The following is a 13368-nucleotide window of genomic DNA, read 5'->3' on the forward strand; positions in this document are numbered from 1 at the left end:
GGAGTTTGAGAAGCAAATCCGTTCTGGGAGTTGTGCAAAAAAAAAAAAAAAAGGAAAAAGGTTCAACCATGTTTACAATGTCAACTAATCACCAAGAAAGCGAATGTTTACTCACAATCCTCAACAAGTAGGGTGAAAAAAAAAACTAAAGTGTTCTGAGATCCAGTCAGCACGAGCCAGAAAAAAGAAACTGAGACAAACTGTCCATACAGTGCATTCTGGGAGATGGAGCCTCTTAGCTCCTTAAAGGAGCTGTGCATATTTTTCATCCTTGAGCAATTTCAACCTGCAAGCCCTCTTTCATTCATTTTCTCTCTGCCATAAGGGAGTTTAGAGGTTTGCAGCGTTTCAGTCAGATGCAGCAATGTTGTCTTTGTATCGGATAAAAATGGTAATTTCTAAAGGGAAATCTTTTGATTAAAGCTAGTCTATTTGTAGTACGAAGGTCAGATATGCTCTTCAGAATATTGTAGTGTACCTCCAATTCAAGACATAAAATATACTTTTGCTTGATAAAGAGAAGTGTTCCGGTGTTCCTACAAGCTGGAAATAATATTCTATGTTTATAACTATCAGTGAGGATTATACGAAGCAGAAAGATTGCTACAATGATATTTGGGTTTTGGCCTGACTTGGGGGCCCTTCAATAAGCAATTCCCTCCATTCATCGGTTAGGAAGTTTATAGATGATGATGGATGTATTCAAGAAAGTTTGGATTAGACGGATTACAGGACCCATTACATGCTTAAATAACTTTATGTTCACATTTAAAAAAAAGAGTCATCCTTTAGAAAATAATCCAAGATCTTTTTTAGCCTTTGGACAAGAAGATATTAGGGGGATGCAATAATGGAGAAAGTAGGTGAACTGAACGTTGTACTGTAAATGAAGTGACCTTTACTGGTGTTGAATAATAGCCGCATGATCTTTTTTGGAACTACTCCTTTGCTCAATGTCTGCAAAGCCAATTGGTCACATGCAAAAACATTCACAAAACCCTGCTCCGTAGAGACTGAGGGCCTCATTTAGAGTTTGACTTCTGTTGGACAACTACCCAAAAGCAGTGTGTCCAGTCCCATCCACGAAACGTATGGTTCTCATGCTCTAATTAACGTCACAGGAAGCATCAAGTTTCCAACTGTGGAGCTCCACTAGTTTGACCAGCAGAAAACATTGAATGACGACTACCCAATCAAAGTATGTCAGAGCATCTGCCTTAATAAGGAAAACCAAGAAATGATTCCCAATTCCCCCACGCGAGACAATACGCTCACCATATTATGGCCACATTTTTTTTTCAATTACAAATTCCTGCTTTAAACATGGTGCCCTCTCGGAAAATCTTCAGTGACATCAGTAGAGGTGCTGCAAAGCTCTGTTGAAGGCAAAGAGATTCCCACCTACCTAGCACAATCTCCAAGTATGGTGGGCGGTCTTCCGTCAGGGAAGTGTAGGACATCCCTCGGCTAACCTGGCAGTCAGGCGGACTATTAGGCAAACTCCAACTAACCCTGGAGACCAGGGCTAATGCCGAATTTGTGACCGCCTTTCTGGCAACACTCTTCAGCTTACAATTGCTCACCTTTTATAACAAAAGGTGAGCAATTGTAAGCTGAAGTGTTGCCAGAAAGGCGCCCTACACTACTGTGAGTGGAGTCGAAGAGTGGGAACCCAAGTGCACTGAATAAACCTTGTGGAATATTAACGTTACTACTGTTCTGCTAACACCTTTCGCTTTGAACCGCGGAGGCTAGTCTCTAGGTCACATGGTTCAGGTCAAAGGTTTGGATGGAATTTACAGAGTTCTATGTTAATCTTAAAAGCGAGAAATGACGTAACAAACAGAACACATACTTACCTTCCCACCTCAAGGGGCAAGCCAGACTTTATTAACAATAACCTGTATTCTCCATAAGTCTCTAAAATCCATTGTTTGAAAAGGAAACAACATTTGTGAATCATTAACCAATAAAACAGTAATTCTATAGTGCCTACCAGGATGAGTGAAAGCAGGCAAAGGTTGAATAACAGCAGGAGTTCCATTGGCCAAAGGTGGTACTGCTGCTGGAGGCAGAGACGACACTAAGGGTGGGGACATTCCTACGACCGTTATAGGTGGCATTGGCACTGGAGCTACAGTTGCAAGAGGAGGCATACTAGCAATACCTGCAGACAAACACAAACGACTAATTACAGGATGTATTTTAATGGAATGCAGCACTATAGGTGAACCGTTTTGAACTTAGCAATCTCCCATTATTTGTACAGACCTAAATGTTTAATGACAACTAGTTTAGAGCTTTAACTAGTAAAATGTAAGCATACATTTTGTGTATAAATTACATTAAAGTTGACAGGGTATTCAATCAAATATCGAACAGCTTAAATGTGAAGGGCACTGATGAAAGTAAACATGCTGCGAAGAACAAGGATACATCAGCCCCGGATACGTCTGTTTAACGAAAACCTAATGAATGCATTGGATAATAGGCAGCTAAAATGTTTTAAAATCAACACCTGCATATCTAGGCAAACCCAGCTCAAAAACAAAAAAGCCACCTACAGAGTGCTCACTAGTAAAGTATTTAAGTGGGTCCTATAAATCTGTATATCCTTCCTCAATACCATCCCTTCAATCAATGTAAATCTTTATTCAGTAAATAAAATCACCATAAAAGAGAACAGAACAAAGACAATAATATCAAATTGATTGTTAATGTTCACAGTTTTATGAGCAGTTATAAAGGTTTGTTTTTATCTAGACAAATAATCAGATCTCGTTCTCATAGACGCCCAGGCAGCTCCTAAAAAGGATAAACCTGTAAAAATCACATACTCAGTGGGGTACATCTAAAGATATATCAGGGTAGGCCTAACTTGTTTTAAAAATCAAAGATTTCAACAAGGGAAAAAACGTTGAAATTAGAGCACAACATTGTAAAATGCAGCAGTCCTGCAGAGAAAAATTGTCGCAGCCGCAGGGTGCCCTTACCTCAGGCCGTAACCACCCACATGGAGTTGCCAAGAAATGTTGTAATTGATTGAATCTAAACCAGGCCAATAAGAACCAGTTGTGTTGTGAGCGAACCATGACCAGATACGGCTCCATTCCCTGCACAATTTTTAACAGCACGTGACTTCGAACTGACGGCTTCTGAATTCCAAGCCTTCTCTCTCCAAATGAGTGTTTCAAAAACAACCTTCTGACACTCCCCAACTCGCAGACAAAGAGAGGTAGGGTTCACAAAAATATCAGAACTACCAATGGAAGAAATACTGCCTTAACATAAGCTATCCACGGAATGCTATTTACCCGATCCAGAGCCAAACAGTTCGGAAGGATCAAATGGCTTGGCTTCAGTTCCGCCCTGCTCCAGATATTAATCCAGCACAGGAGCAGACTTAAAGATATGAAGCCCGAGACTTGTTCAAGCCCGGCTTCTGCATGCATGGAAAAGGCTGGGGTAGACTGGGAGATCTTTTCGCCTCAACCAAAAGTTTCCAACAATTATTAACATGAAATAAAACTCATAACTCCATAACTTTGCTTAGGGTAAAATTGGATACCTTAAAAGTCTTGCTACATGTCGATTTATGGCCCACTAACATTACATAGGACTTTGAAAAGTTAACCAAGTTAAGATGCCTCATAAAAGACACATAACTAGCCAGCAGCAAATCCAACCCATGTGCGGTCCAAGCCATAAGGACCGCATCATCCACATATAATAAAACAGATAAAAATCGAGAAAGCTTTCACCAACCTTAGAGCAGTCAGCCGAAACTGTTAAAAGCGCATACTCTAGCTTGTTCACATACAAGGTGAACAAAAAAGGGGCAAGTATGCACCCATGATGAACCCCCACAGCGCATCAACAATGAGCAAGTACAAACTGCACCCTGAGAAAAATGCACTGAGGCTTAAGTCTTTGAATGGAGCTCCGCTAAAAGGGCCGCAATACTAGAATCACCCCCATCTTACTGAGCAAAGCCCAGATTTTCACTTGATACACCCCATCAATTCCATAAATGCTAGATGTAAAGATTCAGACCGGGCACCGTGAATTTATTACTAATTAGATGGAGGTTTAAACATTGGTCTGAAGTCGATCTACCTTCCCTAAAGCCACATTGAACATTGTTCCAAATATTGTTTTCTTCTGCCCAGTCGCACAACCCATTTAAAATGACCCACCCCAATACCTTGACCCACAGCTTTTCAAACGTTTCATGTTGGTGACACTTTTTGGAGATGCATCATTTTGGGGCACAATAAGGCAGTGTAGCGAAGGAAATTTTGAAATAAAAGTGGGCAAATGGTGGATTGTCAAGCACATTTGAGACCATGAGGTTGAACACAGACCCCTGCAGCGGATGCCTTCGTCCACTGAGCCACCAGACCCAGCATACATACATCTCTCTCTCTCTCTCTCTCTCTCCCTCCCTCTGTCTCCCTCCCTCTCTCTATCAGTCTCCCACTGTCTCCCTCCCTCTGTCACCCACTGTCTCCCTCCCTCTCCAACAATCTCCCTCCGTCAGTCTCCCTCCCTCTCCCTCTCCCTACCCCTCCCTTAATCCGCCCCCCTCCCTCTCCCTCTGTCTCCCTCCCTCTCCCACTGTCTCCCTCCCTCCCTCTGTCTCTCACTCTGTCAGTCAGTCTCCCTCCCTCCCTCCCTCTGTCTCTCACTCTGTCAGTCAGTCTCCCTCCCTCCCTCTGTCTCTCACTCTGTCAGTCAGTCTCCCTCCCTCAGTCAGTCAGTCAGTCAGTCTCCCTCAGTCAGTCAGTCAGTCAGTCTCCCTCAGTCAGTCAGTCAGTCAGTCAGTCTCCCTCCCTCAGTCAGTCAGTCAGTCAGTCTCCCTCCCTCAGTCAGTCAGTCAGTCTCCCTCCCTCCCTCAGTCAGTCAGTCTCCCTCCCTCCCTCCCTCAGTCAGTCTCCCTCCCTCCCTCCGTCAGTCAGTCAGTCTCCCTCCCTCCCTCAGTCAGTCTCCCTCCCTCCCTCCCTCCCTCAGTCAGTCAGTCAGTCTCCCTCCCTCCCTCAGTCAGTCAGTCAGTCTCCCTCCCTCCCTCCCTCAGTCAGTCAGTCAGTCAGTCAGTCTCCCTCCCTCAGTCAGTCAGTCAGTCAGTCTCCCTCCCTCCCTCCCTCAGTAGGTCAGTCTCCCTCCCTCCCTCCCTCCGTCCGTCAGCCAGTCAGTCAGTCTCCCTCCCTCCCTCCGTCCGTCAGTCTCCCTCCCTCCCTCCGTCAGTCAGTCTCCCTCAGTCAGTCAGTCAGTCTCCCTCCCTCCCTCCGTCAGTCAGTCTCCCTCAGTCAGTCAGTCTCCCTCAGTCAGTCAGTCAGTCTCCGTCAGTCAGTCAGTCAGTCAGTCAGTCAGTCAGTCAGTCAGTCAGTCAGTCTCCCTCCATCTATCCATCCGTCTCCGTCAGTCAGTCAGTCACCCTCCCTCCATCCATCCCCCTCCCTCCATCCATCCGTCCGTCCGTCCGTCCGTCCGTCCGCCCCCCTCCTTCTGTCCATCCATCCGTCCCCCTCCTTCTGTCCCCCTCCCTCTGTCCATCCATCCATCCATCCATCCATCCGTCCCCCTCCTTCTGTCCCCCTCCCTCTGTCCATCCATCCATCCATCCGTCCCCCTCCTTCTGTCCCCCTCCCTCTGTCCATCCATCCGTCCCCCTCCTTCTGTCCCCCTCCCTCTGTCCATCCTTCTGTCCCCCTCCCTCTGTCCATCCTTCTGTCCATCCTTCTGTCCCCCTCCCTCTGTCCATCCTTCTGTCCCCCTCCCTCTGTCCATCCTTCTGTCCCCCTCCCTCTGTCCATCCTTCTGTCCCCCTCCCTCTGTCCATCCATCCGTCCCCCTCCTTCTGTGTCCGTCCGTGTGTGTGTGTGTGTGTGTGTGTGTGTGTGTGTGTGTGTGTGTGTGTGTGTGTGTGTGTGTGTGTCCGTCCGTCCGTCCGTGTGTGTGTGTGTGTGTGTGTGTGTGTGTGTGTGTGTGTGTGTGTGTGTGTGTGTGTGTGTGTGTGTGTCCGTCCGTGTCCGTCCCCCTCTGTCCGTGTCCGTCCCCCTCCGTCCGTGTCCGTCCGTCCGTCCCCCTCCCTCCCTCCCTCCCTCCCTCCCCCTCCGTCCGTCCGTCCGTCTCCCTCCATCCATCCATCCATCCGTCCGTCTCCCTCCATCCGTCCGTCCGTCTCCCTCCCTCCATCCGTCCGTCCGTCCGTCTCCCTCCCTCCGTCCGTCCGTCCGTCCCCCTCCCTCCCTCTGTCCATCCGTCCGTCCCCCTCCCTCCCTCTGTCCATCCGTCCGTCCGTCCGTCCCCCTCCCTCCGTCCATCCGTCCGTCCGTCCCCCTCCCTCTGTCCATCCATCCGTCCGTCCCCCTCCCTCCCTCTGTCCATCCGTCCGTCCCCCTCCCTCTGTCCATCCGTCCGTCCCCCTCCCTCTGTCCATCCGTCCGTCCCCCTCCCTCTGTCCATCCGTCCGTCCCCCTCCCTCTGTCCATCCGTCCGTCCCCCTCCCTCTGTCCATCCGTCCGTCCCCCTCCCTCTGTCCATCCATCCATCCATCCATCCATCCTCCATCCCCCTCCATCCCCCTCCATCCCCCTCCATCCCCCTCCATCCCCCTCCATCCCCCTCCATCCCCCTCCATCCCCCTCCATCCCTCCCTCCCTCCGTCCCCCTCCCTCTGTCCATCCCTCCGTCCGTCCCCCTCCCTCTGTCCATCCGTCCGTCCCCCTCCCTCTGTCCATCCGTCCGTCCCCCTCCCTCCATCCATCCATCCATCCATCCATCCATCCATCCATCCCCCTCCATCCCCCTCCATCCCCGTCCGTCCCCGTCCGTCCGTCCCTCCCTCCCTCCCTCCCTCCGTCCGTCCCCCTCCCTCCCTCCCTCCCCCTCCCTCCCCCTCCCCCTCCCTCCCTCTCCCCCTCCCTCCCTCCGTCCGTCCGTCCCCCTCCGTCCGTCCCCCTCCGTCCGTCCGTCCCCCTCCGTCCGTCCGTCCCCCTCCTTCCGTCCGTCCGTCCGTCCGTCCCCCTCCTTCCGTCCGTCCGTCCGTCCGTCCCCCTCCTTCCGTCCGTCCGTCCGTCCCCCTCCGTCCGTCCGTCCGTCCGTCCCCGTCCGTCCGTCCGTCCCCCTCCCTCCATCCGTCCGTCCGTCCCCCTCCCTCCCTCCCCCCCCCCCCCCTCCCCTCCCCTCCCCCCCCCCCCCCCTCCCCTCCCCTCCCGTCCGTCCGTCCGTCCCCCTCCTTCCGTCCGTCCGTCTCCCTCCCTCTCTCTCTCTCTCTCTCCCTCCCTCCCTCCCTCCGTCCGTCCCCCTCCCTCCGTCCGTCCGTCCCCCTCCGTCCGTCCGTCCCCCTCCCTCCCTCCCTCCGTCCGTCCGTCCCCCTCCATCCATCCCTCCATCCGTCCGTCCGCCTCCCTCCCTCCCTCCCTCTCCCTCCCTCCCTCCCTCCCTCCCTCCCTCCGTCCGTCCGTCCCCCTCCCTCCCTCCGTCCGTCCGTCCCCCTCCCTCCCTCCGTCCGTCCCCCTCCATCCATCCCTCCATCCGTCCGTCCGCCTCCGTCCGTCCGTCCGTCCGCGTCCATCCGTCCATCCGTCCATCCGTCCATCCGTCCATCCGTCCATCCGTCCCCCTCCTTCCGTCCCCCTCCTTCCGTCCCCCTCCTTCCGTCCCCCTCCTTCCGTCCCCCTCCTTCCGTCCCCCTCCTTCCGTCCCCCTCCTTCCGTCCCCCTCCTTCCGTCCCCCTCCTTCCATCCGTCCCCCTCCCTCTCTCCATCCCTCCTCCCCCCCTCCCTCCGTTCCGTTCCGTCCCTCCCTCCCTCCGTCCGTCCGTCCGTCCGTCCCCCTCCCTCCGTCCGTCCGTCTCCCTCCCGTCCGTCCTCCTCCCTCCATCCATCCGTCCGTCCTCCTCCCTCCATCCATCCATCCGTCCTCCTCCCTCCATCCATCCATCCGTCCTCCTCCTCCCTCCATCCGTCCTCCTCCCTCCATCCATCCGTCCATCCGTCCGTCCGTCCGTCCGTCCGTCCGTCCGTCCGTCCGTCCGTCCCCCCCCCCCCCCCGTCCGTCCGTCCGTCCCCCTCCCTCCCTCCGTCCGTCTCCCTCCCTCCGTCCCCCTCCCTCCGTCCCCCTCCCTCCCTCCCTCCGTCCGTCCGTCCCCCGCCCTCCCTCCATCCATCCATCCGTCCGTCCCCCCGCCCTCCCTCCCTCCCTCCGTCCGTCCGTCCCCCTCCCTCCATCCATCCATCCATCCGTCCCCCTCCCTCCATCCATCCATCCGTCCGTCCCCCTCCCTCCATCCATCCATCCGTCCGTCCCCCCCCCTCCCTCCATCCATCCATCCATCCATCCATCCGTCCGTCCATCCGTCCGTCCGTCCGTCCGTCCGTCCGTCCCCCTCCCTCCATCCATCCATCCATCCCCCTCCCTCCCTCCCTCCATCCATCCATCCATCCATCCGTCCATCCGTCCATCCGTCCATCCGTCCATCCGTCCGTCCCCCTCCCTCCGTCCATCCATCCCCCTCCCTCCATCCATCCGTCCATCCATCCGTCCGTCCGTCCGTCCCCATCCATCCGTCCCCCTCCCTCCATCCATCCATCCGTCCCCCTCCCTCCATCCATCCATCCGTCCCCCTCCCTCCATCCATCCATCCATCCGTCCCCCTCCCTCCATCCATCCATCCATCCGTCCCCCTCCCTCCATCCATCCATCCGTCCCCCTCCCTCCATCCATCCATCCGTCCCCCTCCCTCCATCCATCCATCCATCCGTCCGTCCCCCTCCCTCCATCCATCCATCTGTCCCCCTCCCTCCATCCCTCTGTCCCCCTCCCTCCATCCCTCTGTCCCCCTCCCTCCCTCCATCCCTCCATCCCTCCGTCCCCCTCCATCCCTCCGTCTCCCTCCCTCCCTCCGTCCCCCTCCCTCCCCCTCCCTCCATCCCTCCGTCCCCCTCCCTCCCTCCGTCCCCCTCCCTCCCTCCCTCCCTCCGTCCCCCTCCCTCCCTCCCTCCCTCCCTCCGTCCCCCTCCCTCCATCCCTCCGTCCCCCTCCCTCCATCCGTCCCCCTCCCTCCATCCGTCCCCCTCCCTCCGTCCGTCCGTCCCCCTCCCTCCGTCCGTCCGCCCTCCGTCCGTCCGTCCGTCCCCCCTCCCTCCGTCCGTCCGTCCCCCCCTCCCTCCGTCCGTCCCCCTCCCTCCCTCCCTCCGTCCGTCCGTCCGTCCCCCTCCCTCCGTCCGTCCGTCCCCCTCCGTCCGTCCGTCCGTCCGTCCGTCCGTCCGTCCCCCTCCCTCCGTCCGTCCCCCTCCCTCCGTCCGTCCTCCGTCCGTCCGTCCGCCTCCGTCCGTCCGTCCGTCCGTCCGCCTCCGTCCGCCTCCGTCCCTCCCTCCGTCCCCCTCCCTCCCTCCCTCCGTCCGACTCCCTCCCTCCCTCCCTCCGTCCGACTCCCTCCCTCCCTCCCTCCGTCCGTCCGTCCGTCTCCCTCCGTCAGTCAGTCAGTCAGTCAGTCAGTCAGTCAGTCAGTCAGTCAGTCAGTCAGTCTCCCTCACTCCCTCCGTCCGTCCGTCCCCCTCCCTCACTCCCTCCGTCCGTCCCCCTCCCTCACTCCCTCCGTCCGTCCGTCCCCCTCCCTCACTCCCTCCGTCCGTCCCCCTCCCTCACTCCCTCCGTCCGTCCCCCTCCCTCACTCCCTCCGTCCGTCCCCCTCCCTCACTCCCTCCGTCCGTCCCCCTCCCTCACTCCCTCCGTCCGTCCCCCTCCCTCACTCCCTCCGTCCGTCCCCCTCCCTCACTCCCTCCGTCCGTCCCCCTCCCTCACTCCCTCCGTCCGTCCCCCTCCCTCACTCCCTCCGTCCGTCCCCCTCCCTCACTCCCTCCGTCCGTCCCCCTCCCTCACTCCCTCCGTCCGTCCCCCTCCCTCACTCCCTCCGTCCGTCCCCCTCCCTCACTCACTCCCTCCCTCCGTCCCCCTCCCTCACTCCCTCCCTCCGTCCCCCTCCCTCCCTCCCTCCGTCCCCCTCCCTCCCTCCGTCCCCCCTCCCTCCCTCCGTCCCCCCTCCCTCCCTCCGTCCCCCCCTCCCTCCGTCCCCCCCTCCCTCCGTCCCCCCTCCCTCCGTCCCCCTCCCTCCGTCTCCCTCCCCCCGTCTCCCTCCCTCTCCCTCCCCCACCCTCCCTTCGTCCGTCTCCCTCCGTCCGTCCCCCTCTCTCGGTCTCCCTCCCTCCCTTCGTCCGTCCCTCTCCCTTCCTCCGTATCCCTCCCTCCCTTCGTCCGTCCCCCTCCCTCTCCCTCTCCCTCTCCTCGTCCCCCTCCCTCCCTCCGTAACCCTCCCTCCCTTTGTCCGCTCCCTCCGTCCCCCTCCCTCTCCCTCCGTCCCTCTCCCTCCGTCCCTCTCCCTCCGTCCCTCTCCCTCTCCCTCCGTCCCTCTCCCTCCGTCCCTCTCCCTCTCCCTCCGTCCCTCTCCCTCAGTCCCCCTCCCTCTCCCTCCGTCCCCCTCCCTCTCCCTCCGTCCCTCTCCCTCCGTCCCCCTCCCTCTCCCTCCGTCCCTCTCCCTCCGTCCCCCTTCCTCCCTCCGTCCCTCTCCCTCCGTCCCCCTCCCTCCGTCCCCCTCCCTCCCTCCCTCCCTCCGTCCGTCCGTCCCTCCCTCCCCCTTCCTCGGTACCCCTCCCCCCCTTCCTCGGTACCCCTCCCTCCCTTCCTCGGTACCCCTCCCTCCCTTCCTCGGTACCCCTCCCTCCCTTCCTCGGTACCCCTCCCTCCCTTCCTCGGTACCCCTCCCTCCCTACCCCTCCCTCCCTCCCTACCCCTTCCTCCCTCCCTTCCTCGGTACCCCTCCCTCCCTTCCTCGGTACCCCTCCCTCCCTACCCCTCCCTCCCTCCCTACCCCTTCCTCCCTCCCTCCCTTCCTCGGTACCCCTTCCTCCCTCCCTTCCTCGGTACCCCTCCCTCCCTTCCTCGGTACCCCTCCCTCCCTTCCTCGGTACCCCTCCCTCCCTTGGTACCCCTCCCTCTCTTCCTCGGTACCCCTCCCTCTCTTCCTCCGTACCCCTCCCTCCCTCCCTCCCTTCCTCCGTCCCCTCACTCTCCCTCCGTCCCACTCTCCCTCCCTCCGTCCCACTCTCCCTCCCTCCGTCCCACTCTCCCTCCCTCCGTCCCTCACTCTCCCTCCCTCACTCTCCCTCCCTCAGTCCCTCACTCTCCCTCCCTCACTCTCCCTCCCTCCGTCCCTCTTCCTCCGTCCCTCTTCCTCCGTCCCTCACTCTCCCTTCGTCCCCCGTCCCTCCCTTCCTCCGTCCCTCCCTCCCTCTCCCTCCCTCCGTCCGTCCGTCCATCCCCCTCACTCACCCTCCCTCTGTACCCCTCCCTTCATCCCTCTCTCCCTCCCTCCGTCCATCCCTCACTCACTCTCCCTCCCTCCCCATCTCTCCCTCCCTCCGTCCCCATCTCTCCCTCCCTCCGTCCCCCTCTCTCCCTCCCTCCGTCCTCCTCCCCCTCCGTCCCTCCATCCATCCATCCCTCTCGGTCCCCCCTCTCTCAGTCTCCCTCCCTCCCTCCCTCCCTCCATCCATCCCTCCCTCCCTCCCTCTCCCTCTCGGTCCCGCTCCCACCCCCTCCCTCCGTCTCCCTCCGTCTCCGTCCGTCTGTCCATCCATCCATCCATCCATCCATCCATCCATCCATCCATCCATCCATCCATCCATCCATCCCTCCGTCCATCCCCCTCCCTCCGTCCATCCCCCTCCCTCCCTCCCTCCGTCCCCCTCCCTCCCTCCGCCCGTCCCCTTCCCTCCCTCCCTCCTTCCGTCCCCCTCCCTCCCTCCGTCCCCCTCCATCTGTCTCCCTCTCCCCCGTCCGTCCCCCTCCCTCTCCCTCCGTCCGTCCCCCTCCCTCTCCCTCCCTCCGTCCCCCTCCCTCTCCCTCCGTCCGTCCCCCTCCCTCTCCCTCTCCCTCCGTCCGTCCCCCTCCCTCTCCCTCCGTCCCCCTCCCTCTCCCTCCGCCCGTCCGTCCCCCCGTCCCTCCGTGAACCCTCCCTACCCCCGTCCCTCCGTCAACCCTCCCTACCCCCGTCCCTCCGTCAACCCTCCCTACCTCCGTCCCCCTCCCTCTCCCTCCGTCCCCCTCCCTCTCCCTCCGTCCTCCTCCCTCTCCCTCCCTCTCCCTCCGTCCCACTCCCTCCCTCCCCCTCCCTCTCCCTCCCTCCCCCTCCCTCCGTCCCCCTCCCTCTCCCTCAGTCCGTCACCCTCCCTCTCCCTCCCCCTCCCTCCATCCCCCTCCCTCCATCCCCCTCCCTCCCTCTCCCTCAGTCCGTCCCCCTCCCTCTCCCTCCGCCCCCTCTCCCTCCGTCCGTCTGCCCCCATCCCTCTCTCTCCCTCCCTCCACCTCCCTCCGTCCCCATCCCTCCCTCCATCCATCCATCCATCTCCCTCTCGGTCCCGCTCCCACGCCATCCATCCATCCATCCATCCATCCATCCCCCTCCCTCCGTCCGTCCCCCTCCCTCCCTCCCTCCCTCCGTCCGTCCGTCCGTCCCTCCCCCTCCGTCCGTTCCCCTCCCTCCGTCCGTCCGTCCCCCTCCCTCCCTCCGTCCCTCCGTCCGTCCGTCCCCCTCCCTCCCTCCCTCCCTCCCTCCCTCCCTCCGTCCCCCTCCCTCCCTCCCTCCGTCCGTCCCCCTCCCTCCCTCCGTCCGTCCCCCTCCCTCCCTCCCTCCCTCCGTCCGTCCGTCCCCCTCCCTCCCTCTCTTAGTCCGTCCCCCCCTCCCTCCGTCCGTCCGTCCCCCTCCCTCCCTCCGTCCGTCCGTCCCCCTCCCTCCCTCCCTCCCTCCGTCCGTCCCCCTCCGTCCGTCCGTCCCCCTCCCTCCCTCCGTCCGTCCCCCTCCCTCCCTCCCTCCGTCCGTCCCCCTCCCTCCCTCCGTCCGTCCCCCTCCCTCCCTCCGTCCGTCCGTCCGTCCCCCTCCCTCCCTCTCTTCGTCCGTCCCCCCTCCCTCCCTCCGTCCGTCCGTCCGCCCCCCTCCCTCCGTCCCCCTCCCTCCCTCCCTCCGTCCGTCCGTCTCCCTGCCTCCGTCCGTCCCCCTCCCTCCCTCCGTCTGTCCCCCTCCCTCCCTCCGTCCCCCTCCCTCCCTCCGTCCCCCTCCCTCCCTCCCTCCCTCCGTCCCCCTCCGTCCCCCTCCCTCCGTCCCCCTCCCTCCCTCCCTCCCTCCGTCTCCCTCCCTCCCTCCCTCCGTCCCCCTCCCTCCCTCCCTCCCTCCATCCCCCTCCCTCCCTCCCTCCGTCCGTCCCCCTCCCTCCGTCCGTCCGTCCCCCTCCCTCCCTCCGTCCGTCCCCCTCCCTCCCTCCCTCCCTCCGTCCGTCCGTCCCCCTCCCTCCCTCCGTCCGTCCGTCCCCC

General features: G+C 60.0%; 1 protein-coding gene across 6 annotated transcripts in view; it reads right to left on the bottom strand.

The window, feature by feature from the left end:
• ITSN1 (intersectin 1) overlaps positions 1–13368 on the bottom strand; it is a 1732490-nt gene that overhangs the window by 1407841 nt on the left and 311281 nt on the right. For 3 of the 6 annotated variants that reach the window (XM_085621357.1, XM_085621356.1, XM_085621355.1), the window contains exon 6: positions 1997–2167. The exons of the other annotated variants lie outside the window; for them this stretch is intronic. In XM_085621357.1, the coding sequence (XP_085477483.1) occupies positions 1997–2167 (171 nt within the window). The remainder of the gene's footprint in view (positions 1–1996; positions 2168–13368) is intronic. 6 annotated transcript variants of the gene reach the window in all.

Source organism: Triturus cristatus, chromosome 8 (genome assembly GCF_964204655.1).
Source record: "Triturus cristatus chromosome 8, aTriCri1.1, whole genome shotgun sequence".
Classification (NCBI taxonomy): Eukaryota; Metazoa; Chordata; class Amphibia; order Caudata; family Salamandridae; genus Triturus; species Triturus cristatus.